The sequence below is a fragment of the Lichenostomus cassidix genome, chromosome 1Aa (assembly GCF_008360975.1).
Source record: "Lichenostomus cassidix isolate B80296 chromosome 1Aa, HeHo_3.0, whole genome shotgun sequence".
Lineage (NCBI taxonomy): Eukaryota > Metazoa > Chordata > Aves > Passeriformes > Meliphagidae > Lichenostomus > Lichenostomus cassidix.
Genome location: NC_139480.1, coordinates 2,591,792 through 2,613,972, shown reverse-complemented (window position 1 = coordinate 2,613,972; position 22,181 = coordinate 2,591,792). Strand labels below are relative to the sequence as shown.

The following is a 22,181-nucleotide window of genomic DNA, read 5'->3' as shown; positions in this document are numbered from 1 at the left end:
TAAAATGTAGATCTCCCACACTGCCTAGGGCAGAGGGGCAGGAGGCATTGGGAATGAGATATGGGAGGGAGAAGCAAGACATGGAGGGTTTTTGCTTCATTCCTGTCTGCCTTAACCCTTCTGGTGCCACCCTGCTCTAACAGAAGGGTGTTCATTGGGATAATCGAGGAATTACATATGTGTTTGCACCTTGTCATGTCTGCCCAGCCTCCTTCTGCTCTAATTAAACAAACCCAAAACCACTCAGCCATTGGTGAGATGAAATTATTATTTTCGGGCTTCATATCTGCTATATATATATAAATAGATATAAATATATATATTTATATTACAGTCTGGGAGCCTGCAGTCATCACATCCAGCTCCCTACAGGACTTCTGCAATCCATTCATTACCCAAAGTGCTTAAAGTCTTAGGATTTCACACCCACCCATGAGATGAGGAACTGTAACTCCTGTCCTACAAACAAAAGGGATTAAAACACAGGGAAGTTGAGAGTTGGAGTAATTTGAAGCTGGGCATTGTTTGATATCACCATTTAAGGTCCCTCAATAGCTGCTGGAAGAAACTGGCACTTCCAGAGGGCAATTCATTCCACTGCCTTAAACACCTCAGGGTTAGGAGGAATGTTCAGGAAAAGTCCTTTTCTTCACTGTCTGCAGAGATGAGAAACCAAGCAGCAGATGAGATAAATCCCATCCTAAGTAATTTGTCCTAAATCATGCAAAGTACTACGGCAGAGCAAGGAAATTAATTCTGCTCTCTCTTGACTAAAGAAAATTCTGTAATGACTGGATCATGCTGACATTCCTTTCTAGATGTACCAAGGGGTCCAGGAATTGTTTTCTCCAGCCAGAAGAAACTGTCCCAGATCTTGTCATACAGCAGTCACTCAGTCCTTCAGCCCACACCAATTCCCACTTCCTTGACTTCTCAATTCCCTTCATCCAGGTTAGGCAGAATCATCTTCCAGCTCCTCCACTCTGTCCCAGCAGAGCCTTCAGCATTTCTCCTCCTCCTCCTCCTCAGAAAATTTGTCTCAACTTTTCCTCAACTTTCTCTTTATTTTCTGCCTCAAGATAACAAACAAAAAGACACACAAATTGCTGGTGCAGCTTCCCAGGCAGGGAAGCAAATTTTGGAGGGAAATAAAAAGAAACTTTCCCCTCCTTCCATTAACAGGGGCTAATTATGAGACACAGCCAAGCTGTTTGCTGTGACATGTTTGCCCCATGTCCCTACAGCACCCAAAAAAAGCCCATAGCTGGGACAGGAGAAATTCAGAGCCATCACTTCCATTCTTCACCAGGAATTTGGCCTCCCCTGCAGAGGATGGCAAGAAAACATGTTTTCTTTGAATATCCTGGTTTCTTGCACCCATGGAAAATGATGGAAGACAAGATGTTCAGGAAAACAGGGCAATGAGTAGTTCAGATGCACTCCCCAAACAAAAGAAATGCAGATGTTCTGGGGTTAGGGTGAAGAGACTCTGCTCAGAGCAAAGCAAGGAGGATCCCCCACAAAATAAAGCTCCAAAGCAGGATGAGAGAATCAGCTTCAAGCTCAGAGGCTCCTGTGAACTCTCAGAACCTCCTTCCAGGACCACACTTCTGCTGGGAAGGGAATTCTGAGTTGGAAGGGATCTACAGGATCATTCAGTCCAGCTCCTAGCCCTGCAGAGGTCACCCCAAAAATCTTACCCTGTGCCTGAGACCATTGGCCAAACCCTTCCTGAACTCTGGCAGGTTTTGTGCTGCGACGACCTCCTTGTGGAGACTGTTCCAAAAATACCCAATTCTTGTATCCAAAAGCATCCAAAAATTTCAAAAGAAAAGAGAAAATCTATGTGGTACAGGAGCCAAAGGGGAAAGGATCTGCCCCTGCACCTCTGGGGTGGAGGGCAGGGTGATGTAAGAACAACAGGGAGAGTTAAGGGCTGAAGGCAGATGTGCTGGTGGCACAAGGAGAGATTTGGTGGCAGCTCACTGAATGTGGCAATGTGCAACTGAAGATATTGGGAAGGAATTCTTGGCTGTGAGGGTGATGAAGCCCTGACACAGGTTGTCCAGAGAAGCTGTGGCTGCCCCTGGATCCCTGGAATGTCCAAGGCCAGGCTGGACAGGGCTTGGAGCAACCTGGGATAGTGGAAGGTGTGCAAATCCACGGAGAGATCGACTCTGGATAAACACAAACCTTAAAGGTTTGCTGCACTTTCCTTTAGGAGGAATTCTTCCCAGATCCTCCCCTGCTGCATTCCCTTCGGACCCTTGTCAGGGGTGGAGGATGATGAAATGCCCCAGCAGCAGCAGTGGCAGTGCAAGGCCGATGTTCCCCACCCTGGGGAAGGCTCGTTTGATGTGCCATTTTCCCTCATTGGCAGCTCGTTGGCTGCAGAGGCACCGGGGAGCTCCTGACAGCAAGACAGATTCCCTAAAAGAGAGCGATAGATTCCCTACAAACAGCCTAGAGACCGAGACATTTCCCTGACCCATCCATATTCCCTGACAATCACCGTGTCACACTAAAGCCTAGCCCTGCTTTATTGCAAATTAGGGCATTGGAAGACTTTAAAATTTGTGGGAGGAGTGAGATTGGTCACATTGCAAAACCTATGGAGTTTTGTCCATTCTGAGACTCTGTGGGAGAAGGACATCCCAAACTGGGGTTAGGCTTTTATTGCCAGCATATAGAGGTCTAAACACACTTGAGATGTCCTCAGACCCCCATTTTATCCTTTAGAGGAAAGGTCTCCAGCAGGCTCTGTGTCATATTTGCAGCCCCAGGTGAAAATCTCACACCTGAGGTGCCCCAATTGCAGCACACAGCAAGGATGGACCACTGAATCGAATTCTTTGTGTAAATAAAAACACCTATAATTCAAAGTCTCCTTATATTCTTGATATATTTGTGTTTAGACACCTGAATCGAACTCCTTGCGTAAACAAACACTTATATTTCAAAGTCTCTTTATATTCTCGGTATGTCTGTGTTTAAGCACCTGAATTATTCCTTATTTTGCTGCTTCTTGAGGACTGAATCTCCCTGCTGTCTCTGTCAACATCCACGCTGCAATTCAAGTCAGTGAATTCTCCTTCATGTCACAATCCCTGTAATTCTGCATCTCAGCTCCAGTGCACACCTGATTTTTAAGATTTTTAAGGCTGCTCAGGGTGGCCACACAGCTGTCCCTGTTCCCTCCTCAGATATCTCCAGTGGGATATATAGAAATTCCACGCAGAGATCTTCCCCTGAAGAGGCTGAACTTCCTGCAGCACTAAACCTGAGCTGCCGATGTTCCTGTGATGGAGACAAATCCCAAGTAGGACACCAAACTCACAGGGCTGCACGAGGAGAAAGCTGCTACTGGAACCCACTGCACAAACTAATTATCTTCCCACCCCTCCCCACTGCCCTCCGGCAAAATAAGCTAATCAAAGCGCAAGGTTGTTATCAAAACACATTTACCACACGCCTGCGTCTTATGGCCCACAGTGCCCAGTGCTGTCCCCGAGTTGCCTCAGGCAGGTACAGCCAAAGAGATAATCAACCTGTGAAGGGCACAGCTCTGCCCTGCAGAGCGGGGAGAGTGATCCCAAAAGGGACACGATGGCATTTAGGGGATGGATGCAGTGAGGGTCAGTTCCGCAGGACGAGGGGTTGTCTGCTCCTCTCAGAGGGGTTTATTCGATGTTAACTGTAGAGAGAAAGGATTCCCAGGAGCCTCGGATTCACTCAGGGCTTTATCACCATCAATAGCCATGCTCTCCCAGTCCCAAGAATTCCCTCCTCCTCGCTGGGCTCAGAGCCCCGATCCCATTTCAAAAGGCCATTGCAGAGCTGTCACATTCGGGGCTATTTCCTCAGCTCCAAAGGTGTGAAAGGATGGGCACTTAGCTGTACCTCAGCAGGCAGATTAGACATTCCCTGGGCTCAGGGCAGGAGGCTTTGAGGCCAATGTCACTCCCCAGATCCCCCCTGCTGCTACCGGCTCCAGTTTCCATAACTGCCTGGGAAGAAGTGGGACTCACTCTGTGCCAAGGCCAATTTTGGGAAGATGACTCCACTTTCCTTTGCCATCAGGTGGGAAGAATTCTCAGGCCAGCTGTGAGCCCGGAGGAGTCCAAACCAAGACATCCTGGCAGCTGGTTCACTCCTGCCTTTGCCACTCCTGACTGCCAAACGAATGATTGGAGACTTTCACACCAAATAAAAGAGTTCTCATTTCCTGGAATTACTTCCCCTCCTAGCATTGCTGCCCATCATGCAGCAGCACAGAACTGGAAATCTCCATGGCAGTGAGAAATGTCCACAAATACCTCAGACACAAAAGGTTGTTCACCTTAAGAACTGAAGTAGCTATGAGCCTCCCTTCTGATGGGGAGGCACAGCACAGCTGGCTACAGAATTCCAAGGAAAAACAAGATTTGAGCTGGAAATTGTTTGTTTTCAATGTGGCTGCTCCATCTCCAGGAAGATTTAGACAATTATGATGTACCTTGGACAAATCTCCAGGTATCTGAAGGCTTCAAGAGTTGACCCATGGCAGGAAAATGTTAAGACAGGAAAGGATATAGAAAAATTTTCCTCTAAAAAGTGGTCCTAACTATGATTATGAGACCCAGAGGGTGGTCAGGCACTGGAAAAAGCTCCCCAGGAATGTGGTGACAGCACCAAACCTGCCAAAGTTCCAGAAGTGTTTGGACAAGACTCTCGGGCAGCTGGTGTGATTTTTGGGGCTGCTCTGTGCAGGGCCAGGAGCTGGACTTTGATGATCCATGTGGGTCCCTTCCTACTCAGAATATTCCCTGATTTTGTGACTTTTTCATCATTCCTGGCAAGTGCATCTGTAAATTGCTGGCTTATTGGAGGGATTCCAGTTTGCATCTTGGGACAAAACAGCATGGGGAGCAGAAGGCAGGGACAGCTGAGGATACCTGCAAGAGTCAGGAAATCTCTTTTTCTGACTGATTATTAAAACTCAGGACTGGGTGTGATCTTCCAACCTCCTGCCCTGCTGTCCCTGAAGCCTGACCCACACAGCCCTTCCCAGTGCCTCTTCCAGGAGCAGCACCAGAGCAAGAGACTGGGAAGGAAAAGTGAAGAGGTGAAGGGGAAAAGAAAGAAAAAAATCCCTCAGTCTGAAAGACAGTCTCAGGCTTTCAGACAGCAGAAAGTCAAGCAAGAGAGAGACCCTTCAAAAAAGGTCTGATTGCAGCATGGGGAGGCAGCTTAGGTTACCCGAGACTCTCTGGTGGTTCAGAAGACTTTGACCAAGAAAGTTAAAGCCAGGGCTGATCAATGAGCTCTGCCAGAGGCAGCGCATCAGGTTACCTGCTGAGCCCAGACACTGTGAGCTGCACTTTGGAACTTCTCCCTGTTTTTTTCTCTTGGTCTGGCAGTGAGTCGGAGGATGGATAACAAACCTCCCTCCCCCTGCACAGTAATCACTAGAAAAAAGCTTGTTTTGATGTTTGATGCTGTCTGCCTTTCTCGCATTATATACCCTTTTATACATTTTCATACCCTTTATATTTTCTGTACCCTTTTCACAATCTTTGTTCCCTTAGCCTATGTGTTTGTAACTTTTGTAGTCTGATATTCTAGCTTAGTTTTGGGGTTCTGCAAGGCAGAAAGACCAAATATTCACAGTAGGAGGCAAGAGAGCTCTACACTATCTCAAAACTCGAGGCTTCAACCTTGGTTGAAACCTGCTCTCTGGAACAAATTTTGTAAACTGGGCTCTAGCCTCATTTAAAAGGGGGTGATTAGAATAGGGGGACAATTACTTCATTTATTAAATTTCTTACTGGGGGATTTTAGACAGGTATGCTAATTTGCAAGGTCCATAAAATTGTATTCATGTTATACAGTGTGTGTGCAACTCAGTGTGTTCCACCTTTAAAGAGCTGTGCACTAACAATCCTATTCAAACACCGAGCTAAAACCCTTTTACCCCTTTTTTTACTGCGTCTGCATCATATTTTACCAGCCAAAAGGCAACAGTTTAGTGCCTTTTTTCCTCCATATTGTGTTAGAAAAGGAGAGTTGTAATTTCGGGGTGTGCAAGTTGTCCACACAAGAGGCTGTGGTGGATGGGAAGGTGTGGAGAGCAGGAGGATGAGGAGGATCACTGCCCAGACTTTGGGGTGGCTGTCTGCTGACAGAGGATGCCATAAAACCCCTCTGACCAGGGCTGGCCTTTTGTGGGGAAACCAAAAAAATCTCTCCTAAGGCTTTTCATCTAGTTCATCCAGGCCAGCTCCACCTGAGGAATTGTGTGCTGCAGATTTTGGCCATCCTTTGGCTAACCCAGAGCCACAGGGATCCAGGAAGAGAACTGATCCGGTCCAGATCTGAGAGTTTTATATCACTGCTTCTTCCATGGGGTGAGGATGCCTACAGGAAGCCAAACCTTCCATTCCCAAGGTTGAGGAGCAGCAGATCTGCTGGCATTTGTTCAGCAGAGCCAGCTTGGGTGCCCTGGGGAGGCTCTGGGTGCCAGAAGGACACACAGAGGACACAAACAGCTCCTCAGAGATGAGCAGAGGAGCGCAGGGAGCACAGCCAGCTCCTGGCTCTGAGATCTCCAAGCAGGACAGACTGGAGCTGCTAAAACAATCCCTCTTCCCTTCCCCAGCAAATGTCAGCTCCTCTAAACCAACAGTGCTTGTTGACTGCTTTGCTCAGTCCCTAGAGCTGCTAAAGACTTCTGGGGAAGAAGGAAATCACAGATGCCCGCGTGTTTCATTCTAACGAAAAAATAAAAATAAAAAATTAATGCTTCCTGTCGAAATGACTTTTTATTTTGAAATCTTAAGCAATTTGCTAAAAACTGAAATCAAACCCCCAACATGAGAACTTCCGAAGTCTAAATGAATCATTCTCCAATTACTAAATGGAATCAGTCCCTTCCAGAACAGCTTTCAAGAACATTTCTTATTAAGAAAATAATTGGCCGCTGCAAGCTGGAGGAAAAAAAAGTTTTGAAATATCACAAGATCTCCCAGAAAATGAGACTGTTTTCCTCCCTGATTGCAATTAATGACCTGCCAGCCAAGGAGTCCCCAGACCAGCAAGGGCAGATTCCAGAGCAGAAGGAGGTTGGTGCCTGGGGGTGAATCCTCCCTTAAGGACAGCTTGTGTGTGTTCAGCTATCCCTCTTGGAGTTAGATGGATGTTGCATGAGGATGAAATGAGGCAGCACAGCCAAATTTAGGAATGTGGCACTAACAAATTTAGGAGTGGCACTAACAGAGCAGAGCCTGGGGTGGATCACTTTGCACCCTGCAGGGGATTTCCCTGCAGTAAAATGTTGCCTGTTCCTACAGGGACTCTGTTTTTCCACTCTAAATTCCCATTCTTATGGCAGCTGGGGGGTTAAACACAACCCAGGGACACTGTGTGGGACTGAAAACTTGTGTGGTGATCACATGCACAATGACCACAATGTGCATGGAATCATGGAATGGTTTGGTTGGAAGGGACGCTAAAAATCACCCAATTTCAACCCCCAGCCATGGGCAGGGACACCTTCCACTATCCCAGGTTGCTCCAAGCCCTGTACAACCTGGCCTTGGACACTTCCAGGGATCCAGGGGCAGCCACAGCTTCTCTGTGCCAGGGCCTCCCCACCCTCACAGGGAAGAATTCCTTCCCAATATCCAATCTAGAATTAGGGAAGGCTCTTTCAGTTGCTGAAGGGTTTATCCCTCCTCTGGGGGTAGAGAGCCTGAGCTATTTCTGCCCTTCTGCAGGTGAGTGGGAGGAAGAGGAGGGTCACAGTTTGGATATGGATGAGACAGGAGTAACTTTCCGAGGGGATTAGAGGGGTGGTCAGATATTGGATGGAATCTTTGACCAGTGCTGCATCTGACACAGAAGGAAGCTGCTGAATTCATTCCAGGGCTGCAGAAAACTTTGCTCTCACTCCTCTCTGCAGCCCCTGTTTGGGCTGGTGATATTGCTGTGACCTTGCAGCAGCCACCAGTGCCAGCTCGTGGCTGTGCAGCCTGGTCCCTCCCCAGCCCCTCACCCTCCCCGGGAGAACCCCCAGCCCCCGAGAGCCACATTTACAATTTACACCAAGTAAATGATTCATTGCTGCCTAAAGAGGCCTGAGCAGAGCCCGGGAGGGAGCAGAGCTGGGAAAGGGAGGAGGGACAAGATCGGGGTAAAGATAGGGAGGTGGAAAGCTCCGGTGACCTGCTCTGCATCAGCTCCTCTTCTCGGGGCAGAAGCCAATCAATCCTCCCCCCCTCTCTCCTGCAGCCGTCTGTGGGTCTGTCTGTCTCTCTCTCTTAGAGGACTCGAGTTTCTCGGTGTAAGGTTAGGACAGCAGAGCTGTGGAAATCGATTCCTGAGCCCTGGCACGCTGCCCTCGGTGCAGACAGCCCAGCTCTGCTGGGAAAAGATGGATGGGGAGCCTTGCCCAGATCTCTGGGGTGGTGGGAGATGAGGGTGGTTGGAAATAGGGTCTGGGGAAGGGGTTGCATCAGGCCTTGGAGGGAAAATCCCCAAATAAGAGAGATGGGCGTGGGAGAAACAAAAAAATGCTGCAACCCACTGGGGAGTTTTCATCCAGCCCAGTCCACCACTGCTCCTCTTGATGGTTTATACTGGAGGAGGAGGAGTGAACAGCATACAAATCTGATTCTCCTGCACAGCCCAGCTGCCTCCTCCATCCCTTCCACATCACTGGATCCAGCCCTGCACTGGGAATCCCCTGGGAATCCTGACTGGGAGAGAAAGCAGCCAGGAGGGGAGATGTTTATGGCATGTTTCCCCAGGGATCCTCCTGCAGGAGCTGTTGATGACGTATCTCACTTGAGGAAAACTCTGTTAATGAATCTTAAGGGGTTGTGATGTGCAAAAATTTCTGATAAGAGACTCAATATTCTGTTATCCTTACACTAAATATCCTGTGCAGCCAAAACCTCAGTGGGATGTAGCTGGCTCCTTTGCTCTCAGGGCTGCCCAAAAGGGTGAGGAAACTGAGACCCAGAGAGGAACACCTGAGGCTGCACTGAAAAGCCCTTCCAAACTAGGACTCAAAATCAGATTTCTTACCTGCAAGGAAAACTAGAGGGAAGGAACTGATTTGAAGTGGGATTTGATAACATTTGCCTTCAAAGTGCTTAAAAAAAAACCCACAGGGAATTAATCTCAGTGACCCTGCCGAAAGGTGCATAAATAAGAGGTGTTTTTCTTTTGCAGATAAGGAAACAGAGGTTAAACGGCCAGAGGGAGGAGGGCACAGGGATGCTGCCATCAGCCAGACTCCAGCCAAACTTCTCCCTGAAGCATCAACCCTGCACAGGGATTTTTGTTTTAACCAAGTCAGTGCTGCTAACTCCACCTATCACCCTCCATTTAATTTCCAATACTCCTCAGAATGCACTCTCTGCAGTTGTCTCTGCCCCTTCTCTCCCCTTTTGGGGATTTATTGCTGCATGTATTGATTGCCTGTTGCCACTGGCCCTGGATGGAAGGAGATGAAATATCCAGCATTGCTGTGGTGCAATCAATGAACAAATTCATGCTTTCCTGTGCTGCTTGCACGTATCTGTGCTGTCCCTTCAGAGACAGCAAAACACAAGGTGTCCTGTAGGATGGCTGCAGGGTGAGATGGGATGGGAACACAACATAAAGCTCTGTATCAAATGGAAATATCCTCAGGTCAGCAGCATCAAAGTTTTCTGGGCTCTTACCCACCAGACCACAATCCAGGACTGGTTTGCCAAGGCTCTCTTGAACAATTCCAGAGCATGAGTCACATTTTTGGACGTGTTTTGGGATGGATCCCCCAGATCTGATTTGAAATTAAGCAGACTGTCGTGGTTTTGGATGAGGGTCACACAAGCTGACAGAAGCAGAGCATTCAGAGCACCAACAGAAGGTTGGAATATGGTCCAGGTTTGCTCCCTTCTGTTCCAGCAAGGAGAGGTAGCAAAGTCTATCACTTCTACTGGATCCCTGTCTCCACCTAGAGAGTGTTCAACGCAGCAAGAACTCAGAGGTGAACTCAGAGTGAGAAGACCAACACACTGCAAGGACAGAGCCCCTCAGAAAAACCCTGCCAAGGACACTGCAAGGCTCGGAGTGACAACACCCTGCAGAGCCACTCTCAGCTGGAGACCTGGGTTAGACAGATCCCCTGCACTTCCCAGCCACTGTGTCTGCTGAGAAGTTCTTGGCAAATGAGACCTCGCTGCCACTCACAGCCAGGAGCTCAGCCAAGCTGACACCTCCCTCTCCATGATTTTGGCAGAGGGCTCTCTGCAGGAGATCACTCAGGGAAAGGCTGCAGAGAGGCAACTTCATGATCAATGCCATCATTAAAAAGGAAAAACAAGCCAATGGACTGATATCCCAGTCCTGGGGACACCTGGATCCAGTAATCTTTGTGAGGTGGTGGATAAACCAGTACAACAAAATCATGGAAGAGTGAAATGAGGTCCCTTCTGCTAAACCATAAGGTCCCAATTAAAACAACCTGGAGTGGATCCCATGTTGCTTACAGGGATCTGATTCCTCTCCAAGGGTGATGGAGATCATGACAAGTCCAGAAGAGGAGAGGTTCAGGTCAGCACTGGAAAGCTGGAAGTGCTGAGACAAGGGCTATTGGTCAAATTCCCCTAAGGAATGGAAACCACCAGGTAAATGTCACTCAGAGAAGAGCTGCTGGAGGGTTGGATTCAAAGCCCATTAGGCTTTCCTGGTCAGTCAGCAAACAAGATCCAGTGGTGGAGCAGCTCTGTCCAGCCTCTACCACCCTTCTTTCCCCTTGTCTTCCAAAAACCTCTTCTTACTTAAATCAAGTCCCCCCCAGCAAGTCCCAGACACCTTTTCAGAGATACCTGGCTCAGCCAGGGACTGAGACAGCATTTTGCACCCCTGTCTGTGTCACTATGAGGGAAGGTTTTGGGGGAAGGGACAGTGACAAGGCCAGCAGGTACTCACGTGTTGTGAAGGACACACCATCCGCAGTGGGGATCTCCCGAGCCCAGGCACTCGCTGCAGGTCTCGTGTTGGCTGCACGACTCCACAGGCACCCTGGTGAGCTGCAGGAGGAAAGGGGACAACCTGTCAGGCTTCTCAAAACGGCTTGATGGAGGTGCCACCTCCCCTGTCCCCTTCCCCTGGGGCCTGTGCTCCCACAGGGACATCCATGCCAGGGGGATGTGGATGCAGTTTGCTCCAGAGCTCAGCTTGGTGCAATCTCTGTCCAGATCCTGCTCCACATCTCCTGTGGCCTCTCCCTCTTCCCCATGGCCCTTCATCCATTCCCAAATGACTTCACACGCTGGATTTCCCAGGAATCAGCAAATCGGGCAGGCTGTGGGGATGTGGTACCTTGAAATTCAATTCATTCATTTCAACTGAACAACAGGAGATCTGCAGCAAGTTGAACTCCCTGGATCTCACTGATATCTCCAGTGACCCATTGTTTTCTGGCTTCCTGTGAGAACTGAGGTCTTGTGATGTCTTTGCCTCCCTCCTGTGACCTCCTGCGCTGCCAATCCTCACTGCCACCACCACTGGGATGTGTTAGCCCCACTCCCCATTGCCTCTGCACCTTTCCAACCATCGCTCATCCCATCCCTGGAGAGGTTGCTCCCAGCAGGAAAAGGACAAAGGCTACCAGTCTGGTTATTTTCCTGCTGTAGTCTCCTTTTGCAGCTCAGAAGGAATCAGAGTAGGACCTGAAACACCCATCTACTGCCAAAACACAGCATTTTATCATCCATTTTTCTTTTATTTTTCCTTTTTAATTAAAGTATTTCAGCGAGAGGTTTCAAAGGCAGGAGGGACTGCCCAGCCTGACCTCCTGTCTCACAGACCAGCGCTTTTGATTCCTCTTAGGTTTTGTAAGCCCCTCAGAGCTTTTGAAGCCAAACACACAATTTGGGCCCAATGACCTGATAGTCTCTTTTCCATTGAATAAGCTTCAGAGAGCCTCTATAATATCCAGTCAATTGCTGCTGTCTTCACCCCAGTTGCTGTCAGCAGGGAGAGTTTATTCCCTCAGATGATAGAGTGTGGTATTATCCTGATGAAACACCACTGAGAACTGCCAGCTCTAAACTGCACAACAGTTACTCCTGACAAATGATGAGGGAACACACCTGGATCCCAGGGACAATTTTTTACTTGGCGCAATATTCAGGAGAGTTTGAGCTGTGAAGTGACAGACTAAGATCTATCTTGATTTCGTCTGTAAATGAACCAAAAACTGGCTTCCTTTTTTTTTTAATTTATTTTATTTTAATATAAATATATATCAGGCAAAATTCCAGCTCTATAGGAAGACCTTTTCTACTTGTATCAGAAATTGTTTTTCTCACCCCTGTCCACAAATCCCACGTGGTAGTTGTTAGTCTGTAAGCAAAAGCTGCAAATGCACAGTTTTGCCTCTGGCAAGTGGCAGAAGCTTTAGAAAACTTCAGGTAGAAAGACGGTGGGGTTTATTTACCATTGCACCCTGCCTGTGCCAAGTCACCCAGAGAAACCAACTGCAGCTACTGAAAGCCTTTAATGAAGAAGTGAGAAAGTGAGGAGAAAACCTCAAAAAAAAAATCATCACAAACTCACTTTTCTCAACTGAATCTTTTGCCGTGAGCATAAAAACATAATCAGGACAAACCACAGAGCAATAAAAGTTATAAGAATAAACGAGGGAGAGAGTAATTCAGATTTCTCTCATTATGGTGGCCTTGGCAGTGATGAGTTAATGGTTGGATTTTATGACCTCAAAGGTATTTTCCAATCTATGTGATTCTATGATTCTCTCAAAAAGTTTCAAAATTAAGATGATTTGGCCATGAATGAGGTTTTTCCACCTTCTTTAAGCTTCTGATCAAGAAGGTATCACCTGTTCCTGAAGTATAAATTTTATACCTCAGGGTTTCACCCAATTAGACTTGTTGAACCCGATAATCTGTGTTGCATCCAAATTCCAAAAACAGAGGTTTATTTACAAAAAGACACCAAAAGGTGGAAATATTATAATTCATTATGTCAGCCATTCCCAACTCTTATTTCCACCTGAGAAGAATATATTATGAGTTATTTAATCTCAATCACATCAAGCTTGGCCATGTCAGCACTGTGGCCACCAGAGGACTTGAAGAAGAGGCAGATAATTCACTTTTGAAAGACTGTAAATCTGCCATTCCTCAATCCAGACACAATTCCCACCTGGCAATTAGAATTTTGTGAGAACAGTTGGGTTTGGCTCTGCAGTTCCCACCCAAACTACCCTGAGTTTGACATATGGTGCTGCTTGATTTATCCTCATTAGCTCTAGATAGATTCATCCAACCTCATTTCTGAGCCAGTTTACACCTGGCTGATAGAAATGAGCCTTGGTTAAGAAGTTTAGATCAGAACATGAACTTTTCCAACACCTGGTGATCCCAGACTTGAATGTTCAGAGTCAAAATCCACTTGTGGCTCTGATATATGCACAAGAAAGAGGTCCTAGAGGACTGAAATATGCTATTTCTTTTGCAAATTGCTATGAAAGGAGTAGATAAAAGGTGATCTCTGTAGGTTTTATTATTATTATTAGTTAATTAGCCATCAAAGGATATTCAAGCTCATTCCAGTGGCAGGAGGAACCTACTGGGAACCCAGATCTTCATCTTTGCAGAAATGTTTTCTTTTCAGTGTGTTTGGGTCTATTTTGTGGGACACACAAAATATTTTAGGAGCACAGCTGGCTTGTGCTGCTGTCCCAGAGACCACAGAGATGTGCAGTGAGCTCCCCACATCCCAAATCCCACATCCCACACCCTGTCAAGCCCACCAGAATGTCTCCCGTGTCACCATGTGCATTATTCCTGCCCTGCAAGTCCTTTTACAAGTTCACCTCAAGCAGCTTTATTGTGAGATTAATTAAAACTGTACCACGCTGATAAATGTCTTGGGCTGGAAGTGTCAGACCTTCCAATTAATGCAGAAAGAAACCACAAAAAAACAAAGGAGCAGCGACTGAAAGAAAAGCCACCTAAGGGTCGTCTGCTGAAAAGAGGAAGAACATCAAGCAAATAAGGTACGTCAGAGGTCTTATTTTCCTTTTCGGAGCATAAACTGTAATTAATTCAGCTCAGCTTTCCAAGTTGAAGGGTTTGAGAGCTGACTGTGTCCCTCCAGGGAACAGCCAGCTTTTTGTGCTGCCACTAAAATATCAGGAAAAGGGAAGTTCTTGCAGCCTCCCAATTACAGAGCCTGGCCATTATCCACTGGGGTGAAGGGACCAGGCAGTGCTGAAGGTTGAAATCTCCACGACAAACCAGGCTGTGATTGCTCCTTCCACTCCTTCTCCATCCTTGGGAAGTCTGACAAAATCTTCAAGGTTATTTCCCAACCTTGCTGAGGGTCCCTACCTCTGGTTCTTCGTGGGAGTGGAACCTGGATTCAACATTTTGCAGCAAATATCATCAAATCCTGGAATATCCTGAGTTTGAATTGATCCACAAGGATCATTGAAGTTCAATCCTTAGCCCTGCACAGGACAATCCAAGAATTCTCAGGCACTCTCATGTGCCTGAGAGTGTTGTCCAGATATAACAGGGATTCAGAAGGATTAGAAAAGCAAAGTATCCTTCATTTTGGGGCACTAGGAGCCAGTTTGGATTTATATTCCAATTTATTTTCCTGCAGCTGTCACAGCTTCACTGACATTTTGGCCTCACTGTGCCAGAGCAATATATGGATTTAAGAGGAGACTGCTGTTGTTCTCAGGGCTTTTATCCCATATGTTATAAAAATATAGGAATATTAGGAAAAGGTTCTTCCCCCAGAGGGTGCTGGGCACTGAACAGCTCCCCAGGGAATGGGCACAGCCTGAGGCTGCTAGAGCTCCAGGAGTGTTTGGACAGCTCTCCCAGGGATGCACAGGGTGGGATTGTTAGGGATAGGAGTTGGACTCAGTGATCCTGATCCGACTCAGGATATTCTGTGATTCTATCCCCTCATATCCCCATTTTATCAAGGAGAGCTGAAGCTGAAAATGAGGTCTCATGCAGCAGAAGGAAGAGCAGTCTCAGTGTCTTTGAAGTTGTGGGGTTTTGGCATCTCAGCAAGTTGAAGGAGGAAGTTCAGATAACACCTGGTCAGTGAACACTGAGTTATTAAGTACAACATATTTAGGCTTTGGGTTCATTGAAATATTGAAGACATGAAGGTAAAATCCTTACAGATGCCTGTCCACACACCTGGTGGGCATCCAGGAGCTGTTCTGCTTCCCAAACTCTCTGTCCATAGCAGAGCAGAGGGACAGATGATCTCTGATCCAGAGTGACATCCAATCCCAGAGCCAGGGGCAGAAAAGGGTAGGTGAATCCCATGTCCATCTCAAGGGCAGAAAGGAAACCATGAGCAAGCCCAGCTGCCATGGCTGCAGCAGGATTTGAGGAGATATTTCACTTCATCAACACATTCACTCACTGGTCCCCAAAGAAATCGCCCAAGAGTTCCTGGCTCACAAGGACATCTTGAAAAGTCTGGCAAAACCTGCAAACTGCTGGATGGTTCAGAGCTCAACTGCTCCTCCAGGGTGTTTCACACAACACCTCACCTCTGATCCTGCCTAAATTCCAGACTGTAGATTTTCCAGCTCTCAGCCTCCCTTCCCCTCCCTATTTCTAGTATGAATGAGTTACAAAAAGTCATTTAAAACAAAATGATTGAGTTTTTTGGATCTGATAGACAGTAACAGCTAATCCTGTTAGAAATTTGGCTCCTGCTTCTGCCATTATATATTCACAAAAGCTCCTGCTATGTGCTCAGTCATAATTTTCTGGCTCCCATTTTTGACTTTTCTATTTCAATATACATTACTTCTTTTCCCCCTTAAACTGCCAACATTCTGGTCAAAACCTGAATCGTTGCTCAATCTCTGTTGTTATAATTGGATGTTAATACAGCGGCAGGATTTATTCAGTCTGATGGACTAAGTTAATTTAAATGTACAAAAAGGCATCTTAAGTAGCCAATTTCCTTCCCAACAGTCAAAAGATACATTTCCAACACACTGAACAGTGGCTCTGTCAAGCCATGTGGGTTCTGTGAATGCTGCTATCTTTCGAGGCTCAGCCAGCCCCCAGAAAAACTGCAGAAAGATTAAGAGTGGAGCTGATTTGATTTCAAAGCCCTGAATAGAGTGTTCATGATAATACAGTTTATTAAACAGAGGAAGGCAAAAAAAAAAAAAAAACACCTGAAAGAGCCACAGGTTGAAGCATTTCTGCACCTTTAATGGAGTCAGTGAGGGGGTTCAGTCACCTGCACAGCATCCCAAGATGCTGATTTTATTTTGGCCTGAATTGTGGACAAAGGGGCTTAGATTTCCTCTGTCATGTTTGATATCCTGTGCCTTATTATGTGACCTACAGACTCAGAAAAAAACAGCAACAGGGAGAAGCAAAGCCCAGGGAGATGAAGAACATTATTTACACTGGTGAGAAGCAGGAGTTACACACATGGAGATGTCAAACTGGTGGGAGAGGAGCTGCTCCTGTGGGGATAGAGATGAGGATCTGGCTTGGATTCCAGCCTGCCACTCCTGCATGAGAAGCAAATAACTTGCCAGTCCCACTGGGACAGGGAATGTCATTTCTCATCAGACACCCCCAAGCTCTGCCTCTTCATTGTGTCCCTCTTCCCAGTAAATCCATGCTTACATCCTTGGAAAACTGGGGGCTTTAATTAAGAGCGTTAATTGGAAGCAGCAGTAGCTGTCAAGGACAAATGACACAATAATTAAAGTGGGGGTCAGTGTCCTGCTGCGTGGCAGGATAAATTACCTGATCAAATATCCTTGTTCACCGAGGGCTCCCTACCTCCAGTTGTGTGTTTGCTGCTCCTCCTCCTCTCCTCTCTCTGTTCTGAGCTGTTCTGAGCTGTTCTGAGCACCTTTGCTGAGAGATGTCTCCACTCTGGCATTGCCAGAGCAAATCCACAGCCACACAAAATTCACACCAACAGAGGTACAGCAAGAAGAGGCATAGAAATATTTGATGCCCACAGCCTCTGTGGCAACAGCTCCAGGAAACTTTGGGGTCAGGCTGAGCGATGGCAGTTCCCATCAGATGCTCTCATTGCTGCTCCAACAGCAGCGAAATTTCCTTTGCACACCTTGCAATGCATTCTTCTCTTCACACATCCCTTGGCATGACCCTGCCCTGCAGCTGGCTCAGAAAACCTCCCCAAATCAGGGGTTTTCTATGTAGACCATGCTGGGATTAATTTCTGATCCATCAAGGCTGTCAGTCTTGCAGCTTGCAGGGAACAGCTCTGTCATGGCAGGTATGAAAAGGGAGGGCTTTGCCTTCTCACTAAACTCTGTCTGCAACATCAGAGTCTAATTCTAAGCTAGAAACCCAGGCTCTGTTGAAGGACAGACCTTTTGCAGGGCAGGATTTGTCTGCTCTCTGTTTTAGATGTCAACCAGGGATGAGATAAATCACACCCTGGATGTGCCTGTGTCTGTTCACTGAATATAAAGGAGTCTGGACAGCCAGGTCAGATGGAACATTTAAAATACACACCACAGTCACTGGGTGAGGTGACTCCCACATCAATGCCACACTTAATTTTCTGCTCTTTCTCAAATTTTGCCACTGAGAACAATCCTCTGATATGTTCGGGCTTCCCCTCTTCCTAATTGCAGCACCAGAATAACCAGTCACAATACAAAATACATTTTCTTCAATGCCTGGGGGAGTGGTGTGGAAAATCCCATGTTCCATAGCTAGAAAAGCATTCCAGAACCCCAAAGCCCTTGTGGGCTGACAGGGGCTGTGTTTGAACAAGAGCCTTTCCCCATCTTTCTCCCTTTTCCCCACAGAGACTCACTCCAAGCTCATCCCTGCTCTCCATTCTGGCTGTATTTACAAAGGAACAGACAGATAACAAAGATTATCTCAGTCCTTTTCCTGGAGATTTGGCAGGTTCCCAGTTCTCCCTCCACAACTGCTCTGTGCTGTCCCTTTTTCAGAGAACTTCTCCACGCCTTAGCGACTCTCCTCCCAAAAACATCATTCCAGGAGGAGCAAGGGACACAACCATCCTGCTGGGAGTTTGGTTGGCAGCCTGGAGGTTGAAAAGTGTTTCACACACTCAGAGGTTTCAGTTCAGATTTCCTCTGAATTCACTCCTTTTTCCCCTTACCAAGATTGCCAAACCCTTCTTCAGCTGGGATAGCAAGGGTGCATCCCATCAGCACAAGGTGGGAAAATTTTTAGAAATGTCTTGTAAAAATCAGAATCCCCCAGCCCAGAGGTGTGGAAGGAGAGACAAATTATTTTACTCAAACCTGATGAAACCAATAATCTTCTTCCTCACCCAGCAAACCATCAGCTCTGGCCAACTTCCTCTGCCTTGCACCATTCCATCCAGCATTCTATCCATGTTTCTGCCTGCTGGACCCAGGTAGCTTCATACCCCCATGCCTTGTTTACACTAAATCCTGATCCTGTGGTCAAGTGTTTCCGTCTGTAAACTGTGAAACAAATGAGGTTTGGCTAAACATTTGTGTTCAAAAGCCTTCAAAAGAAGAGCCTCGTGTCACAATTAATGCAGGGCCAGCCCAGGCTTAATGAGAGCCAGTGCCTGTGTGGGCATTGGAGCGTGGCTGCTGAGCAAGGGAGAGATTGTTAGCCATGCTCCACAAAGGCTATATATAGATTTAATTGGGGCCTGGGAAGGAATTCATGCCACTGCAGTGGTCTTTCTCCAAGTCCAGCATCCCTTGAAGGACCCTGGTGGAGGCTTGAACAAGTAAAACATACAGGAAGAAGTTAAGAGTTGTTTCTGCTGGTGATGGTGCTTTACAGGTCGTGCTGTTCCACTGTCTTTCCAGATGTTCCCATCATGGAATCGAAGACTTGGATTGGAAGGGACCTTAAAGATCATCTGATTCCAACACCCCCATCATGGGAAGGGATCCTTATCCTCAGTTATTAAGGAACTCATTTCTGTAGGTTAATTCTCCTCAGCAGCCATCTCAGGTATCCTATTGTTCCTCCTTGTCTATTCCCATCAACTCAATCCTATCACCACCACAAATTCCATTTTTACTCATTTAATATCTCCCTGGACTATGAAGTTTCATCTTCATCCTCATTCAATTGCCTGCAGGAATTCTGCTTCCTCTCTCTCCCAGGTTTTTAGCTCCACCACTTCTGACCTGGGCAGTTCATGAAGGACTGGGTTGATCAAACTTCCTTGTATAGGTTTTTCCCCCTTTTTTTTTAGGAAGCCCTTTTTTTAGGTAGCCTAGCCTTGCAAGCACTATCAGGAATAGTGGCAGCTTGATAAATTCCCATTTTTGCAGTTGCAATCAGACTTCTAATTCCCCACAATACCACACAGGAGCAGCTGTACTGGCTGGGACCAACATTCCACATATCCCAGTTCCTGATTTTCAGCCATGGACTATAAGAAAAACATAAGACCAGGCTAAACACATAAATGTGCCCAACCTTTGGCTATTTTCATTCAGGGGAACTTCTGCATCTTCTCTGTTTCTCCATCATAACCCCAAAAGCTCTTTCTTTAGTTTTTTTTTGTTTATGCTTGAAATCACATTGATTTTTGCATCCACAGCATGCTTTGCCAGGGATTTTCACAGATCCAGAGCCCACTGCTTGAAGGAATCACCTCCTTTCATTTGTTCAGGACTTGATTTTTCAACAGTTTAATTTCATGCCCTGTAATTCTTGTATTTGCAGAGGTGTTGAACAGTCAGTTCCTATCCATCCCCTCCTGCCATTCCTAAGTTTGCCAATCCCTCCATATACCCCAGGTCACCTCCTTCAAGGCTGAGGAATTCCTGCTTCTTCAGTCACCTCCCACACGGAAACCACTCCATTCCTCTGATCACAGAATCATTAAAGGTGGAAAAGCCCCTGAGATCATCAAGTCCAACTCAGCACCGCCAAGGCCACCACTAAACCATGTCCTCCCTTGCCATATCCACACGGCTTTTGAAAACTTCTAGGGATGGTTGTTCCAGCCTGTTCCAATGCCTGACCACCCTTTCCATGAAGAAATTTTCCCTAATATCCAATCTAAACCTCCCCTGCCCAGCCTGAGCCTGTTCCCTCTCCTGCTGTCCCTGTTCCCTGGAGCACAGCCTGACCCCCCGGCTGTCCCCTCCTGTCAGCAGCTGTGCAGAGCCACAAGGTCCCCCTGATCCATTTTGCTCCAGGCTCAGCTCCTTTCCCAGCTCCATCAGCCTCTCTTCATCAGACTTGCACTCATCCTTTCTCTTTTAACCATTTATTTGCCCTTTTTAGACAAATGTTGAGCAAAGGGAGAAGCTAGGTGATGGCCAAGGTCACCTTGTGATGGCTTCACCACCTTGTACCCTCCCTGGGCTCTCAGGCTCTCATCTCACCAAAAACTCCCAAGCCACTGCCTTTAGCAGGGTGTCACCTCTCAGCTGGAGGCACAGGACTGTGACATCCCTCAGGTGACAAAGACAACACATCAGACTGACCTGTGATTGAGATTGTTTTATCACAGGCAGGTAACTCGTAAAACTTGATTGCTTTCAGTGGAGTGGCACCAATTTTCACACAGCTCCCCAGAGGCCACGCTTCTGACCACAAAAAGTGACATTTAGGTTGCTCCCAGACATCCTCACACACACCCCACTCCAAATTTCCTCCTCTCCTCGCTGCCTCCTCTCCTTTTGCACATCATTCGCCATGCAGTGCTCTCAAATCTCTCTGACAGGAGCTCCACAGGCAGCATCAATCAGAGTGATAACATCAGCTGGAGAGTCCTGAGGTCACACCGGTTAATCTGCAGCTCAAAATCTTCACATCTGTGGCAGGCAGGGCCGTGATAACATTGGCTTGCAGCTGTTCCTGAGCAAACACACACTAACCCAACCCACAGCCCCAAAACTGGGGCTTTCAGGGTTATTGCAGCACCTCTGCCTCTCCAGAGCGCTCACCACCAGCAGCTTTCCTGAGGGTTTCAGTAAGAGTTAAGCAAGATCTAGGGAGAAAATGTGAAGCAGGCTCTTCCCAAGCCTTTAAATTTGTCTCAGTTTGTTAAAGGAGAGAAAAGCAGACAGCACTCCCTGCTCAGCAGGCTCCTGTGGAGCCCTCAAGGTTTGGGGGGTAATTAGTGCTGCCAGAAGAGACAAGGACCAGGCAGAGATCAGGCCACTGTTTTGGGGCACAGCTATTTATTTGTCTTTGGATATCTCTGCTGTTTGTTTTGGTGTGGAATTAGAGGGGAAAAGCGCCCAGCAAAGCTCAGCTCCCTCCCTGCAGGGTTTTAATTCACAAAGAGGGTTTGAAATGCAGCATTCCTACTGAGTGCAGGGAGGGTTGCTCCATCCCAGGGCCCATATTTCAGTGGATGAGGTGCATAACCTCGTGCAGCAAACACTACATGTGTTTTCCCAGCTTTCCCAGACATTCATCTTGCCATAAAATGGAAGTTTGAGGATATTTAATTCAGAGATCATATAAATGCATAACATTCAGGTCAGAAGGGATCACTACATCATCTGTTCTCACCTCCTGTAGATCACATACCATCTTAGAGTGAACCAGATAATCTGAGTTCAGCTAAAGCATCTTGCCCAGAAAGAACCCCAGTTTTGATGTGAAGATACCAATAAGGGGAGAATCCTCCAAATGGCAGTTTGTTCCAGCAGTTAATCACTCACACCCATAAAAACCTTGCACAAGTTCTTTTTTTTTATGTGAATTATCAGGCTTTGGCTTCTAACCACTGATCTTTAGTTTGGTTTTATTTTCTAGGTGGTAAAACCCTTTAATCTGCTGCTTTCACCCCATGAAGATGATCAGACATCCTAACTAAGTTATTCCTCAATCTTGATAAATCAACACTGAGGTGCTTTCAAGCTCTGTGAGGACATTCTCACCCCCTGCAATTTTTTTTTTTTTGGTGGGACTTTATTCCTTCTTTTTCCTATCTGGCCACAGAGCATGACCACCACTAATACCAGATGAGGAAAAACCCTTTGGAAGAAATGAGCCACTCATCCATTTCAGTCATTGCTTTCTAGGACAAGTCTCCCACTTCCCAGCCTGACCTAAATTCCTTCCTGTGAGGCAGCAAAGTTTGCATTTGTTTTGTCTGAGGGAGCCAAAGTCACCCAACCACCATGCCCTGGTCGTGGTTAATGCTGA

General features: G+C 46.9%; 1 protein-coding gene across 2 annotated transcripts in view; it reads right to left on the bottom strand.

Moving 5' to 3' along the window:
* Nucleotides 1-22,181, bottom strand: part of PLXNA4 (plexin A4) — a 415,027-nt gene that overhangs the window by 128,420 nt on the left and 264,426 nt on the right. For both annotated transcript variants that reach the window (XM_085082004.1, XM_085082012.1), the window contains exon 5: nt 10,960-11,060. In XM_085082004.1, coding sequence (XP_084938130.1) covers nt 10,960-11,060 — 101 coding nt within the window. The remainder of the gene's footprint in view (nt 1-10,959; nt 11,061-22,181) is intronic.